At 55.4% G+C, this 16,031-nt stretch overlaps 1 protein-coding gene across 10 annotated transcripts in view; it reads left to right on the plus strand.

Annotated features, from left to right (window-relative positions):
- The window catches only part of FGFR2 (fibroblast growth factor receptor 2), an 87,743-nt gene that overhangs the window by 57,785 nt on the left and 13,927 nt on the right, over window positions 1–16,031 (plus strand). For 6 of the 10 annotated variants that reach the window (XM_087824069.1, XM_087824073.1, XM_087824075.1 and 3 more), the window contains 5 exons: window positions 441–631; window positions 3,161–3,305; window positions 5,294–5,490; window positions 12,653–12,804; window positions 15,659–15,780. In XM_087824069.1, coding sequence (XP_087680195.1) covers window positions 441–631; window positions 3,161–3,305; window positions 5,294–5,490; window positions 12,653–12,804; window positions 15,659–15,780 — 807 coding nt within the window. Of the gene's footprint in view, window positions 1–440; window positions 632–1,835; window positions 1,984–3,160; window positions 3,306–5,293; window positions 5,491–12,652; window positions 12,805–15,658; window positions 15,781–16,031 lie in introns of all 10 variants that reach the window. The other 4 variants (XM_087824068.1, XM_087824072.1, XM_087824070.1 and 1 more) reach the window with 1 other exon arrangement.

A 16,031-nucleotide genomic window follows, 5' to 3' on the forward strand; every position in this document is an offset into this window, starting at 1 on the left:
AAAAACATCCTCGAATGAGAGTTAACCAGAAAGAAGAAAGTAGGTCCCTTGCCCGCGATGTTAAGCTTATGGTGAAGGTGAGTCTCCGGCGTCGCCCCAGAAGGGGAGCACGTGGAGAGGCGCCCGCGGGCTCACCGTCTGTCTTATGGGTCGTCAAAGTAAAATTTCTCCCTTGTTGATTAGGTGCCACGGACAGCCAACAACTTGAAATATCCTAAGTCCTTTGCTCGGTTTTCTAAATAAGTATTCTTCTCAGGAGGGCCGCTCTCCGGCCGTCTCCTTTGAAGTCATTTTTGCTCTGGTTGGGCGGCCGTGTTGTTTCAAAGGAGTCGGCCAGCAGGCTGAGACCTTCTTGGCTGGAGCTCACCAACGGCCGGACCACATGACTTATTTATTCGTCTCTCCCCCTCCCGTCCGCGCTCCCCCCTCCCCTCCCCCAGAGCGATCGCCGCACCGGCCCATCCTCCAGGCCGGACTGCCCGCCAACGCCTCCACCGTGGTCGGGGGCGACGTGGAGTTTGTCTGCAAAGTCTACAGCGACGCCCAGCCCCACATCCAGTGGATCAAGCACGTGGAAAGGAATGGAAGTAAATACGGGCCTGACGGGCTGCCCTACCTCAAGGTGCTGAAGGTGAGGACTTTCTTCGGTTTTCTGTTGAATTTGAGAATAGACGGTCCTCTTACTCGGCCAGTGCAGAGTGTGTTGGGGGATTAGGAGATCATCGGCTTCCTAGTAACAGGCGGGAACTTCGGGGCGGCAAGGGGGACGCTGACGCCGGAGTCGGGACAGTTCAGTTATTTATCAGCCCCGAGATCTTCAGCGAGACGTTTCGGCTCAGCCGCACGTCTATAAAAGTGGGGATCATGGTATCATCTCCCCCAGGGGGCGGTCGGGGTGGAGTAGCCAGAAGGAGCTTTGTGAGCGCTGGGCGTTGGGCCGATGTTGATTGTTTCGCTGATGTTGTTTTCTCTTCATGTGACATTTGTCTCAAATGTTCGTAGCCACCTTTTAGGAACAATTTAGATTTTTCTTTTTGAAGAAATCCCATAACCATTGACATTCATTCACACACGATTTAGACAATCACCTAGAAGATGGTTCTGCTCTCATGAAATGTCGGACCAGGAAAATGTCTCCTTGTATTTTTGTGGGGTTTTTTGTAATGTTTTTATTGATTTTTAGAGAGAAAGGAAGTGAGAGAGAGAGAAACATCAGTGATGAGAGAGAGTCATCGATCGGCTGCCTCCTGCCCCCCCCCCCCCGACTGAGGAATCGAGCCCACAGCCCGGGCCTGTGCCCTGACCGGGAATCGAACCCTGAACTCCTGGTTCATGGGTGGGCTCAACCGCTGAGCCACGCCAGCCGGGCTCCTTCTGTCCCTCATCTGGTTCCTTGCCAGGCCCGTTGTAAGAGCATCGGCCTGTATTTTTTAGGTCTGTCTTGCTGCTCAGGGTGGCGACAGAAAGCCAGGCCTGTGCCCACCGTGGTCTCCCACGCCCAGCTGCCCGTAGAGAAGGTCCTTAGGAAGAGCGGCTTTCCAGTGAAACCGTAGGTGGTTCAACTAACTCAGCCGACCGGGCTGCCTCTCTGGCTGAGAGCACTAGGGGCCCAAAGAGCCGGGAGAAGGGACTGACTTGGGGAACCGCTAACCCATTCCAGGTGTCGATAGGATCCTGTCACCCCCCCCGGGTCCCTCCCGTTGTCCACGAGGACTCCTGTTGTTCCCCCTGGGCCGTGGCCCCTCGGTGCTGCTGTTCACAGGTCCCGGAGCTGTTTTCCTGCTGTGGGGGGACCCCAGACGGCGCAACTGCACATTGTTCTCTGTCTGTTCCAGCACTCGGGGATTAATAGTTCCAATGCAGAAGTGCTGGCTCTGTTCAATGTGACTGAGGCCGATGCTGGCGAGTATGTATGTAAGGTCTCCAATTATATAGGGCAGGCCAACCAGTCCGCCTGGCTCACTGTCCTGCCCAAGCAGCAAGGTAACAACACTTCTGTTTTTTTGTTTTTTGTTTTTTTTTTTAAGAAGGCTGGATGTAGAAGCTGGAAAGACTTGGTGCTTTGGGAGACTGCAGGCAGCTTGTAGGATAATTCTGTGGCCTCGGTATACTCATAACAATCTCTCTTTGGTGGTGCGGCTGGTGTGATGCCAGCAGCCATGGAAAAATGCCCACAGTGTTCAAGGCGCTTGCTCCAGGTCCTCCCGAGGGCTGCCCTCCGCCCACCCAGCGTCTCAGCCATTCCCCTGGGTCACCTTGTCTGGGCTGCACGGTTCCCATCATCAAACACCGTTGTGGACACACAGCCGCCTGCCTGTTGAGTCCGTGGCACTGCGGATCCGCAGAACTCGCCTCCCTCGGCCCCCAAATTTTAGAGAAATATTGGCACGGTGTTAGTTGTTTCCTTGGTGGTGTAACTGATGCTCGTGAGGTGCTGCCTTTGACCTTGATGCCCTTGAGCCCTCTGTCCCTGATTTGGGGGAGTCCACGTAGTGAATGTACTGCTGGGAGCTACCGAAGGCAGCAGGTTGACTTCCTTCGCGAGCCTGACTCCCATTCAAATGCTCCCGCTGAACGTGGGAGGAAACGGCCCCCTTCCTTCGCTGCCGAGACCCGGCTTGCTCTGCGCAGCGTCAGGGCGGTTACCCAGGGTGCCCGTAACCGGAGCCTGGTAACCAGGGCCCTCCCCCCGCTGGGCTCCCACGGGGCCAGGAAGATGTGCGAGGCGTCCCCTCGGACGGACCTGCGGTGTTTTGTTTTTCAACACGATCATCGAGACCGAACCATCCTTTCTCAGGGTGGTGGGGGTCTGCAGCCAACAGAAACAGAACCCAACTTGGACTTTTGGGTGCTCTCCTTTCAGAACGCCCCCCTAAATCTAAAGCAAAGCAAAAAGCAAAGCAGTGGCCACGCGGTGGCTTCCTGTGGGCCGATTTTTCCATGTGTTTGGCTGCATGCACGTCTAGGTGGTGACGCTGTGTGGTGACGGGCCTGCGGAGGTGAGCTGCTCGTGTCCGTGTCTCTCGGTTGCGGGCTTTGTGGATGGGCTGCAGCCGGAATCTGCCGCGGCCGGAGCCCCCGGCGCCGCTCCGTGGTTCCACGGCCCCTCCACGACCGCTCCTGTCGTCTAGCCTCTTCTCTTGCTTCCCTTGTTTTCTAGGCGGCCGGTGTTAACACCACGGACAAGGACATTGAGGTTCTGTATATTCGGAATGTAACTTTTGAGGATGCTGGGGAGTATACGTGCTTGGCGGGTAACTCTATTGGGATATCCTTTCACTCTGCATGGTTGACCGTTCTGCCAGGTACATACCGCTCTTTCTCTCCACGGTTTCCCCCCTTTCTGGGTTGTGTGCTATGAAATCAACACAGCTTCTGTCCTCGGAAATGGCCACTTTTATCTTGGCGTAAAGATTTGTACGAAATGTGTGAAATCGTGCCCCGGGGATGACAATGCTGCCCGGGAAGCTCGCTCACAACGAGATCCCACACTCACGCCTACGGCCACGTGAAATGTCGCCCCGAAACCCCAGGGGAGCTTACGTCTCCGGCGACTCACCGAGTCCATGTGTAAATTCGCCCGTCCCCCATGTCTCCTAAGAAGTGGAAATTACTTTGTAAAATGCAAAGTAATTTTTTTCTCATTTCAAATTCCGTTTTGCTGAGCCCCTCTACGTACTTTTACCCCACTTTATATTTTTCATGAGACATAAGTAGACGGGCGGGTGTCGGGGTGCCTGGGAGAGGCCCCCCGTGTGGGGGGTGCACAGAAGCAGTGTGGTACCCGCCTCGGGAGTCGGTGGCTTGCTGCACGTGGCGATGGAGGGGCCTGCCGCTTGCCTCCCTGCACAGCATGCTCTTGCCTTCTTGGGCCTGATGTTATTTCCGCCCCACGGAGAAATCAACATCAGCGCAGCCCTGGTGCCTCGATACTGCTGCTGTCTGAGTCTTTAACTGATGCCTCTCCTGGTCAAACGTCCTTCGGGATCGCTGTCCGCTCTGACGCTCCTCCTCTGTCATTTCTGTTGTGAATGCGTAGACTGTGGTCTGCTAGCGCCTTATGTTCCACTCGGTTATTTATGCCTTATTTTTAGACTACGGTGCCTACCTGCATGCTCATTTTATATCTAGTAAAAGTTAATTGATTGTTTCATTTTGCGCTGTGCTGCTGAGAGTTTTGACTTGTCTTGCGAGCAATTTTCTGATTAAAACGTGTAAGCTTTAAATAATACCATTGCATTCATCTTCCCTTTCATCGTGAACCTGCTCTGTGAGCATTGGCTATGAAACAGTGAGATGCCTCTTACGTGGAGCTTGCTTTTACTTGCCGCCTGCGTCCCGCAGGTGCCCGGTTGGCACTCCTTAACCAGTTTGCCTGGCAGCACTCGCACATTAACCGAGAAAGCAGTTTGAGAGAAGTGCTGTTTGGAGGTGCACTGCTTGCCGATGGACCGTCGAGGCCTAAGGAGGGAGCACCCGTTACTGGAAGTTCACATAAGAACGTGCTCACTTCAGTAATTGCACTTACGCGCAACACCGTTTCTATTTTTTCCTTAAAAGTCTAGTGATGTATCAGTATGACCAGATACACACAAATTGTAACAGTTATTAAGGAATGTTACAGACTGTTTATGGTCCGAACATAATGAGGCTACATTATAAGCAAGTCTGTCTTCATATTAAATGCATTCATTTGTTCAGTTAAATGCTGGGCTATGTTAAGGAATTTGACACTTTTTTCGGGCCAGCCTGTGGGATGAGTCTTTATTCCATTTCATATGGAGCTGGGCTCCTCTGGGGCGAATCGCTCTGCCTCATCTTTTACCCAGTAAGACGGAGGCATTGTCCCGTCAGAAACACAGTGGGCATTGTCTGTATTTAAGGATGTGGTTTGCATCAGAGACCACCATGGAGCACAGTCCTCTCGCTGTGGGTCCTGCTGGCCGTCCCGCTCCTCCCAAATGTGCATGGTCTCATTGCCTAATCTGCCCTCTGTGGCTGTTGGCAGCCGATCCACTATCCCTGGATTGCAGAGGCCCCCCGGAGCCATAGGCCATAGGTAGTGACCGCCTGGGCCCTGGTGGTGAAGCGAGGAGCCCTTGGTTGTCCACCTTCACTTCAGGGAGGGACATGGCAGGCCCTCGGCCCGTGCTGTGCGGCCGCATTGAGCCATCGGGAAGCCTTGTGAATGCTCCTTTGCCTTTTGAGTCCTGTAGTTATGCCCGGAGGCATCCATCCAGGGTCCTAACTCTGTGGCCTGCTTGTCTGTCCCTCCTCGTGACCTACCATCCAGCGCCCGTCCGAGAAAAGGAGATCTCCGCCTCCCCAGACTACCTGGAGATAGCCATCTACTGCATCGGGGTGTTCCTGATCGCCTGCATGGTGGTGACGGTCATCGTGTGCCGCATGAAGACCACGACCAAGAAGCCCGACTTCAGCAGCCAGCCGGCCGTGCACAAGCTCACCAAGCGCATCCCCCTGCGGAGACAGGTAACAGAAAGTAGATAAAGAGTTTGAAGACGTTTACTCCTCCCGTGCCCCAGCCAGCTCCTGGGTCCTGCCCGCTGCTTCCATGCCCCTGTTTCTGTGGGCCTTGTGGGTCCAGAGTGCTTTCTTGGGCTTTTCGATTAGCGTTGGGAGCTTGGAGAGTCAGGCGCTGGACCGTCAGTGGGGTCAGTCAGGTTTCCAGGGCAGGAGAGCTAATCAGCAAGACTGGAAGGAGCTCGGGGAGGCAGGCCTGTGTGTTTGATGAGCCTTTTTGACGCACTGGCCACTTCTGTCCCCTGTGATCTAATGCTTTTTTCTTCTTCTTGGAGATGGGCTTTTCCTCTAGTTGGAGAGACTGTAGTTCCCCTGGACTTATTTTTTTAAGTCCAGGTCAGAAACCTGTGTCCCAAGGTGTACCTGGGCATCTACTTGATTTAAACCGGCCTGTAATGTCTGTCCAAACTGAGTTTAGGCTCCACTGCTCTGATTCTTACAGCAGAATCGTGTGCACGTATTATGTTATCATTCGTGGTTCATGCATGTGGCTGTCGATTTGGGACTGGACTGATTTCTATACTGAATGGGCAACAGGCTGTTGCTGACCTCGTGCCTGGGCCTTGGTGGTTCCCTCTTGCCCGTAGGTGCCTCCTGATGGGTTTAATTTTGCTTTGGGGAGATGGAGGAGGATAGAGCCGGGCCTCTGCCTTTAGAGCTGAGTGGGGCTGGAACCAGTGGTCTGTCCTGGGGGGGTGGGGCAGACATGGATGCGAAGTGTTTACCGAACTATTTGGGACTTGGTTCCAGGAACGGTATTGTTGTTTTGAAACAGCGAAGTAACATGGCGAATGCTCTGGCTCTAATTCAGTGTGTATTTTGGTAGAATTTACAAGGCGCTTGTTAACATCGCAGGCTCCTTCGTCTCAGCCCAGAGGTCTTGAACTAGGCCAGGAGCCTGCAGTTGAAGCAGGACCTCGGGTGGTTCTGGAGTGGATGCTGAGGGACCCCGGGCTGACCCCAGCCTGGCCCTTCCCGGGACGGAAGGCGGCCTTGGGGAGGGTGAGGAGCCAGATGGTCGGCAGCAGTGTGGCTGGGGTCTGGCTGCTCCCAGCCCAGCGCCAAGCGCGGGCTGAATGGGCCCTTGTCTGCTTCCTTGAAGCCACGTTTCAGGCAGGTCGCTCTTCGTGGAGGCGGAGCGTGGCACTTGGAGGGTGTGTCGCAGCAGGTGAATGCTCAGATTGCATTAAGCAAGGGAAAGAAGGTGTCTACTGGGGACCCATCTCAAGAATGCTATTGTTATTAAAATGACACCACTATAATTTTTTTTTTATAGAGGGTGGAACAGGGGGCGGGGGGCGGAGAAACATCGATGTGAGAGAGACACATCGATCAGTTGTTTCCCACGTGCATCTCTGACGGGATTGAACCCACAACCTGGGTACCGACTGGGAATTGAACCCACGGCCTTCGGGTTCACTGGACAACGCTCTGCCAAGTGAGCCACTCTGGCCAGGACAACCATTCTCATTCCCAAGGCCAGGGAAGCAAAGATGGGGCCCCTTCCCGACTCTGGGAGAGGCCAGGCCCAAGGTGACTAACACAGCCAGTGACCTTCAGGTGGTCTAGCCACCCGTGCCCCCTCCAGTTACCTCTGGGCTGTTCTCGCAGCCGCCCTCATGAGAACCTGGCCTCGGGAGGAGGAGAAGAGTGGTGCCCCCCCCCCTTTCTAACAGGGAGAAGGGCCGCCCTCTGGGAGGGGGGGCCTGCAACTAAGTGTAGCTACAGTGTTGCCCCGTAATGATTTTATCATCTTTTCTGCAACTGTTGCAATGCTCCTCCTTTCACTCCCTGTGACGGGGCAGATGCCCTTAACATCCCCTTGGCCCGCCCTAGGCGTCCTGTTTTTTGTTTTCTGGCCGGCTAAGGACTGTCCTGCCTTCATTGTCTTTCTCCACCTGCACCGGGCCCTTCAGGGGCGTCGGGACCCCTCCTCCTGCTCCTCCCTCCCTCCTTCCTTTCTTCACCGTACTTTTCCGAGTGCTTGGTCTCACCCATCCGTGCGAGACCTGGCTATCACCTTCGCCAGCGGCCCCAAGGTTATGGGGGGCGGGCTTCATTCGAAATGGAACTGCCTGTGTTTTGGTTAGTGTCAGGGAGTATAAACAACGCTGAGGAAAGTGGGCACCTTCTGGTCCCCGGAGAAACAAATCTCTGGGAGATTAATTGGTTTGGGGGAGTGTTGACCCGCCTCAGCCCCTCACAGATGTCAGAGTGGATGGTGATTCTCACACAGCCACCTGGCCCGTGAGCGTGGCCCCCGTGGCGGGGAAGGAGATGCCTATCGGGCATCTGGATACAAGAGGGTTATTGGGCTGTAGCTGGAATGAGGCCCCAGAGAGGCCGGCAGATATGTTGATGGAAGAGAAAATTCCACCGGGATGCCAAGCATGCCTTCACCTGGCCACAGGTGAGCCTGTCATCGGATGCCTGAGGATGGCCCGTCCCCGGGCGTTTACGAGCCGCTCTCCGCGCGTCTGCCCCTCCTCTGCGCACAGGCTGTTCGAGGTGGAGCCTGAACGTTCCCTCCTCTGCCCTGCTCTTGCCCCTCCCCACACGCATCGGACTCCATCAGTTACTGTTTTTAGAACAAGGGGAGTTTTTTTCCTTGATCCTGTTGTGAGCTTTTCCTCCCTGACATTCACTCGTCTATACTGGACTTACCGGTACGCAGACATTTAGGTTCGTTTTTTTGCCAGAAGTCTTTTCCTCCAGCACCGAGGAAGAAATGCCCGTGACCTTTTCCCAGCGGCCACGAGGTTTTGAGACTCTCGATGGGCTTTGGTACTTGGGGGAAGAAACAACTGTCGGGTGGGGAGGTGGGTGGCACGTGGCATCTTCTTTTCCACCCACATGCATGTGGGGCTCAGACACTGTGCCACCTGCCCCCTCTCCTCTGCCACCAGCATGTTCGAAGGGCCCGGAAAGGGCCAGCCCGGATCACGTCGTCTTCGTGGGCTGCCAGCCCTCGGATGGGCCTCCAGGGCCACTGTCCAGCAGCCTTCGCACGTTCACGAGTTAGAGAGAGGGCTTCACGGGCCGAGTTTTCCACAAGTCGGGGCGAAGGGAGGTGCGGAGGGAACTGAAGACACTCGCTCAGGAGGCAAGGGGCGGTGCTGGGCCCATTGCATCGGTGTTTCAGTGAATAAATACATCAGGTTCTTCCTCCGGAGCCTGAGGCTTCCGTAGGGCGGGATGGAGATTGAACTCCGTGAACAGAAAGCCCACCTCCAGGTGGGGGGACAGACAGGTGTGCGCAGTGGGTGGCATTTCAGAAGGGGCTGCAGGGTGTGTGTGTGTTTTAATGTTTTTATTGATTTCAGAGAGAGGAACGGGGAGGGAGAGAGAGAGAGAAACATCCATGATGAGAGAGCCACTGATCAGCTGCCTCCTGCTCTGGGGATCGAGCCCACAACCCAGGCCTGTGCCCTGACCGGGAATCGAACCCGTGACCTCCTGGTTCATATGCGACACTCGACCACTGAGCCACGCCGGCCCGGTGTGTTTTTTCTCAGACTTCAGTTTCACCTTTTGGTGCTGATACAGTAGATTGGAAACCAGGGGGAAACCAAGGGCAATCAAGGTCGTGTTTTATAACAGACCCTCTGAGGCCAGGGGCACAGGAGGTGAAGGGGGCGGGGGGCATGTGAGTCAGAGGCAGTTCTCGGGGTTTTGTGTTAATGCTCGTTAAACGTATCAGATTCCACGAGGGCAGCTCTGCTTCTAGAAGCTCATTTGCTCCTCGCAGGTAAACACCACGATCTCCGGACGTTTGCCGCGTTTGGGTCAATCCGGTGGTGTGATGGGGGCTCACTGGCTGCAGAAGCGTTTGGGAGTGAGAGTGGCCGTGCTGGAGACGTGCCCTTTCCTGCGGCCGTCCTCCCCTCTCGGCTTTGGTCAGCCCTTGACTAAGACCTGACCCGGGTGTTGGAGGATGGGACCTTCCAAGAAGCACCGGCCCGCCCGGGACTCGTGAGCCGTTGCCCCGGCAGGTTCGCTGCGAGTCCTGGGGGAGGCAGAGACTTGCTGAGAGCGCGTGTCTGATAAACTACCTGGTTACCTAGAATTCGTCGTGGGGGGAGACAGGTGCCACCCCGCGACCCTGGACCCTTTATCTCAGCCGCCTGGCTGAGGTGGGAGCGCTTTGTTTGGCTGGAGAGGAGTGAAGGCGGGGCCCCCAAGCCCTGAGTCCTGGTTCCCAGCCTGAGTCGGGGTTTCTGGGGCTGGCTGGGGGGGGGGGGGGGGGCGGGGTGTTCTCGGGAAGAAACACACAGATGTCTGTCTGTCGCCCCTGCCCTGGCATCTTTGCTGCTGCGGCTCTGTTCTCTGTGACGTCCCCGCTGGTGGTTCCTTCTGATCAGTGAAAAGAGATAACACGGTTCCTTGGTGGCCTTTTAAAATGAAAGGAAAACCCCACTTCCCTGCTTAGCCTCCCACGTGGGCTGTGGGAGTCCACGGAAAGCGCCTTTAGTTAAAAGCTTGATTTATGGCGCATGGTAAAGAGATTCCGGAAAGCGAGGAGCCGAATCCAGGCCGTGAAAACGCAGCTAACTAGCAAGCGCCTGCCAGGGGCCGTGGGTGGGAGACGGTTTATTGGCGTGTTCGCGGTGGTTGCCTGTAAGCAACTTAATTACCAGCATCAGTGGAATATTTTTAAATTAGATAAACAGGAAACCCTGGAATTGAGAAAGAGTATCCGACAGGGAAGATGATTTGGGACCAAAAAGAAAAAAAAAGTGATAATCTGATCGCGCCGAGTTAGTCTCAGGGCCGGGGACTCTTGAGATGATGCCTGTTAGTGAGATGTAAGTGGCCGAGGACGCTCTGGACAGACAGGTTCTAACCCATCCCCCAAACCCTAGTCTTTCTCCTCCCAAACTGCTAAGTTTCTTCTGTACCCTCCTGAAACTTTTTTAAAATGCTGTGTTCTCGCCCTGCTGAGGCCGCGTCCCCACGTCGGCCTCCGTAGGCCTCACTGAGGAGGGCGGTGATTTTCGGGGACACGTCACCGCAGCCCGGACACGGCTCTTCACCCGTTTTGCTCCCTGGGTTTCTCCTCTCCGCTGACCTGAGTGGACCACACACTGCGGGTGGGGTTCTGGGGACCCCGGGGGTCCAGTGAGGACGGGCCGCCCGGCTGGGGCCTGAATTGTCTCACTGTGGAGCTGACTTTTACTGATTTCCCGGATCTCCTTGCCTGTGGTTGTCAAGCACAAGTTCCCAAAGCGGTGAGCGAGGATTGCTGTGTCTTCCTGTGTGAGGACTTTCCAAACGGCGTCGTGAGCTTTGACAACGCCGGTCCCCTCCTGCACCCACAGCACAGGCCCCGGCTCTCAGGGCAGGCGCACTCGGGGGAGTATCTTTAGCCGAACTTGTTGCCGAATCTTTCGGACCCTTCTCTGCGGAGGGAGCTGGAGATGCCTGGGCGGCTGGTGGACACTGCGGAGGCCCTGGCTGTGGCCTCCGGTGGGCCTGGGCCCCACGGGGCTCTGCAGGGGCCCTGGCCTAGTCCCTGTGTCATTAGTGGGCGTCGGGGTGGATTCCACGGGGGTTCACAGCTGCCCTCTTGCATTTTCCCTCCTTGCTTTTTCCATTCGTCTGTGCAGCCCAGGTACTTGGGCGTGAGGCCCGAGCCTCCTGGAGCCTCCACGAGGCCTCTCTTAGCTCCACAATCAATGACTTCAGTTCCTTTAAAATTCTTTTTACCACGCTCACAGTGGATGAACGTGGCTGCGTAACAAAGTTTAGGGCCAACTCCCCCGCCAGGACTCAGACGGCTCAGAAATGGATGCATGGACACCTTAAAAGATAACAGGAACCCTGCATTAAAAATTGCCTGCTTCTTAATACTGAAACCACTGGCGCATTTGTAAAATGATTCTCCCGCCCTCCCCCTATGTATTGGTCGTCGCCTCGGGTTTCCAGTTAAGGGCAGCCGGGGTTACGAAGGGGAGAATCGACGTTTTCCCGACAGGACGTTCCCGGGAAGGACAGTCCTCCGTGGGAGGGGCCCAGGCTCCGCTTGTGAAAGTTCGTCATCCGTTGGCTCATCTGCACCCCGTCTTTGCTCCTGGCTTTGAACGGTGTTTGTCAGCACAGCTGGGGAGGGCGGTCGACCTGGGCGGCCATGCGGGGGATGGACCGAGGTGGCGGCTGAGCCGCTTGGACCCCACGTTCCAGCCGGCTTGGGCCAGAGTCTTGCACGTGGTTTACAGTCGGGTGGTGGTCGGGGGCCCGTGACTGGACCAAGGTGTGTAGCGATCCTCAGAGGAGGCCCTCGGGTGGGCTCTGCACTGGTCCTTCATAGAAACCAGCTCGGGGGAGATGACGTAAGAAATGACTGTTGGTCAGACGCCAACCGGAGCGGATGAGGGTAAGTGGGAGACCTGCGGGCAGCCCGCGCCCAGGACGGAGGGAGCTTTCCCGGGTGATTGTGAATAAAGATGTATTTTCCTTTCTCTTGACTTTCCGTCCCACATGCTCTATCCGCTAGTTTCTGAAACCGATGTTGACAAGAGGCAGTTGATTTTCAGCCCATTTTCACCCGGTGGCCTGGGCACCCGCTGGTTCCCAGGAGGACCCGGGAGGAGCCGGCCCCTGTGCTGGGTCCCGGGTGACCTTGGGGAAGGCACCTGGAGCCGCTGGGATGCCTTTCACATCAGGTCCTGCGTCCAGCTCCTGGGGATACTCTGCTTGACATTTCAGAAGACCAGGAAAGAATATCAGAGAGCTGATTGTCCAAACGTCTTTATGGAGTTTCCTAAGCACCACATTGGTGCCTGGTCTGAGCTGGTCTGCGGGGAGGTTGGTTATCTGGGCTCGCACGGGTAATGCCGGAAGCAGTAACGATGCCCGGGGGGCCGTCTCTGGTCCTCGGGTGACCGTCAAACCCGGCCTTTGGAGCACGTAACTTGGATGAAATGCAGTCCTGCAGAGACGAGGGGACGGAGGAGTTGGAATCCGGTGGTTCTGGTCTTGGATTTGCATCTTGGGCGGCCCCTCCCCCTTTCCTTCCCCTCCAAGCGCTGACCCCCTGGCTGGGCTCCGGCCGGCCTCCCGCCCCCGCAGGTGGAGCCAGGATTACATCTGCGTCTTTGCGTTTTGAATCCAGGTGTCTGCCGAGTCCAGCTCCTCCATGAACTCCAACACCCCGCTGGTCAGGATAACCACGCGGCTCTCCTCCACCGCCGACACCCCCATGCTGGCGGGGGTCTCGGAGTACGAGCTGCCCGAGGACCCCAAGTGGGAGTTCCCAAGGGACAAGTGAGTAGTTCCGCCGGGCGCATCCCCGAGTGGACGGAGACCTGGGCGTAACGGGGGGCGTTGGGTTGACATTTCCTTTAATGACCCTTAACTTGAGGGTCTTGCTGTGATGTCAGCAGACGTGTGCGAGGTGATGTATCTGAAGAACCAGCTCTCAGAAAAGGGCCGATTTGCGCTTCTCTCCCCCTTTTAAAAATAATTCTTTTAAAAGAAGAGCTACTAAGCCTTGGATGGTCCCCAAACAAGATGGCACCTTGCTGGCCTTTTTTTTTTTTAACTTTCTAGACAATTCACACCCAGTCAAATGGAGTAAAAGTGGGATCACCCCACTTGTTAAAAAGCCCTGGCGTCTGCCTTCTGGTTCCTGGGACATGACTGTTCTGTGGTCCATTTCTTTGGAGAAATTGGGTGTAGAATAGAAGTTGTTTTAAGAATCTTTGTCCAGCATTCCTGTTTTTAATGGTTATTAATGCGCCATCAGGCCGAGAAGCTTCGATATGGTGCCTGACATTGAGTTTCCCGTGAGTCACAATATCGTCCCTGTTGGATGACTCGGGGGGTCCGGTCATGCTGGGTCAGGGCCTGGCCCCCTGGGCTCTGCTGGGAGCTGTTTACCTCCTGGTCTGGCTTCAGGTCCATGTCCTTTGGGCTCCAGGAGGCTGGGCTTAAGCCAGGGGCTGGGCAACCTCTCGTGTCCCCTGACGCTCTGGGCTTCCTTCCCGTGCAGTGACGGTCACGGTGCAGCCCTCCCAGGGCGAGCGCCGTTCTGGGCTCCCGTGCGGGCCCTTCCCCTTTCCTTTCCCCTCGTGTCCTGCTGACCCGGAGCTCTGGGCCGCAAACCTCAGCAAGACGCTGGTGCTGGGCAGAGGGGCAGAGGGTCAGTGCGCAAGGTCTTTGGGCTTCCAGCCCCCCGCCTCCTGGGCAGGGCCGCCTCCCAGGCCCACCTCCTGAAGTGAGTTGGCTGGTCATTGAAGGGCCTCAGCACTCTCCTGGGCTCCTCTGGTGGTGGGTAGAGTCCGAGAGGAACAGAGCTGCTGGCACCTCTGCCTCGATCGGCTGGAAGAAGCTCGGGCACCTGCCCCGTCTGTCCTGACGTGTGTAGCTCTGCCCTGAGAGTCCATCAGAGGAGTGTTTAATTACTGCCCAAGGAACTCGTCCACAGATCTGGAAATCCTGCCGGGATCAGCTTTCCCAGAGCTCTGGGAGGAGAGGGGCCTTGCACGGCGCTTGTTCTTCTGATTCACTCACCTCCACCCGGCTGTGTTTCGCAGCAGCCGGCGCAGAGAGATTAACGTGCACCTAAGCTAGGGCCACACAGATATCATCCCATAGAGCGTCCATGGAATAACTTCAGTTTTTTGGGGTACTGCAGTGAGACCATTCACCCCTTCATTCATTCACCCCTTCATTCATCCATCCATCCATCCATCCATCCATCCATCCATCCATCCATCCATCCATCCACTCAGAACTTGTTTACTGAGCATGTACAGGTGAGGCACCAGAGGAAACACACAGGATGGTTTCTTTACCTGTAGGATGTGGAGAGAAGGGGGTGCCTCTCTCGAGCCCCCCGGCTCCCTGGTTCGATTACGCAAGTAGGCGGGTTCACGCCCGCGTTCCTATGTATATTTTAGGGCCCAGTTGGGGAGCTGTGACCATATTGTAAGAAATCGCAGCTCTCGGGTCCGGCCCGTAGTCCTCGCCACCTGCGACACCGCCGTCAACAGTGGGAGCCTGTGCCTGCCGGACTGCTCGCTCCCACCCGGGGGTGCCCCGGGAGTGGAAAATCTGAGTGCTCAACGTTTCAGAACAGTATTTAGCACAAAAGTAGGTGGGGCGGGTTTCCAGTGAATGAAGGCTACTTAGGAGCCGTTTATTAGATTGAAGGCAGCAGTTGCACAAAGGAAGGATTGTTGGGCTGTGGTAGCGGGGCCTAGGGACATAAATTAGCCATTTTTCCAATGCAAATGTTTATTTTCTGCCAGGACATTAAATTTAATTTTAGTTCGGCATGGAAACAGAATGACCTCAGCAGTGTAGTGTACGTTGCCCTCGGTCCTCGCTTAGCTTTTGCAAACCTTGGTACACCTACGACCGGGGTCAGCTAGCGCTTGGCTTATGTGAAAAGCCGCATCCGTACGTATTCTGGAGACCTCTTCATTCTGTTAATAACCAAGGACAAGGCACGGCTGTTCACAGGATGTGTCTGGAGCTTCTGAGCCTAGAAATGTCGCTTGTTGCTCACTTCGGATTTCCTTCGTTATTAATTTTGGGGAGTCATAAAGATTTCTAGGCTGTTATGTCAAAAAAAAAAAATTCACCCCAAGTTTTAGATTTTTTTCTTTTTGGCCTTTAGTGAAAAATTAGAGATTCCTTGAAAATTAGAAATTCCTTTAAGATCCATATCCTGTATCTTGGCCCCAGACTGTGACCGTAAAATCCATTGGTATTTGGATAATAGCGATTTTAAAGACATCACAGAGACAAAAATTAAGAGCGGCCGTTAGGTTTTCTTGGAGACATTCTGAATGACGAACGTTCAGTAGTGACGAGCTCCTTCTTGCCGGCACAGAGGGAAGCTGGCCACCTCCTCAGCAGGGGTGCCTTCCGTAAAGAAAACAAACCCAGAATACGAATGTGAAATTTAATCGCCATTCCGCCAGTAATTGACATTCCCTAAAACGTCACTAAGAAAACACTCAGGCGCGCGTGGTCCCCCTGTCTCATTAGTTCCATATGATAAGTGCCCCGTGCTCCAGGAGCTGCTGAAAGATTTTTATATCTGGCCTGGAATTCCCCTCGCTGCCCCCTCACCAGAGGCCGCCTGCTAATCCCCTGTTTTCACACCCAGGCTGACGCTGGGCAAGCCCCTGGGGGAAGGCTGCTTTGGGCAAGTGGTCATGGCTGAGGCCGTGGGGATCGACAAGGAGAAGCCCAAGGAGGCCGTCACCGTGGCGGTGAAGATGCTGAAAGGTGAGCGGGGTGGGGAGGGGAGACGGGTGGGCGGGGAGGGGCAAGGGTGGGAAGTCTTATCAAGAGTCTTCTTTCGTGGCCCGTGACCTCTGTCAGGCCGAGGTCAGAGAGCACATAGCTGACCTAGGGGTTGGGAGTTTTCTGTATAAATCAGCATCTTGGACAGACGATTTATCTTGAGCCGTGTGCACTTTTTAAAAAAGAAAAGCCCGTTTTGTCGAAGTGGTAGCCGCCTAGGGTGTTCCTGTCGG

This window comes from Miniopterus natalensis, chromosome 14, assembly GCF_054644295.1.
Source record: "Miniopterus natalensis isolate mMinNat1 chromosome 14, mMinNat1.hap1, whole genome shotgun sequence".
In the NCBI taxonomy this organism is placed as follows: domain Eukaryota; kingdom Metazoa; phylum Chordata; class Mammalia; order Chiroptera; family Miniopteridae; genus Miniopterus; species Miniopterus natalensis.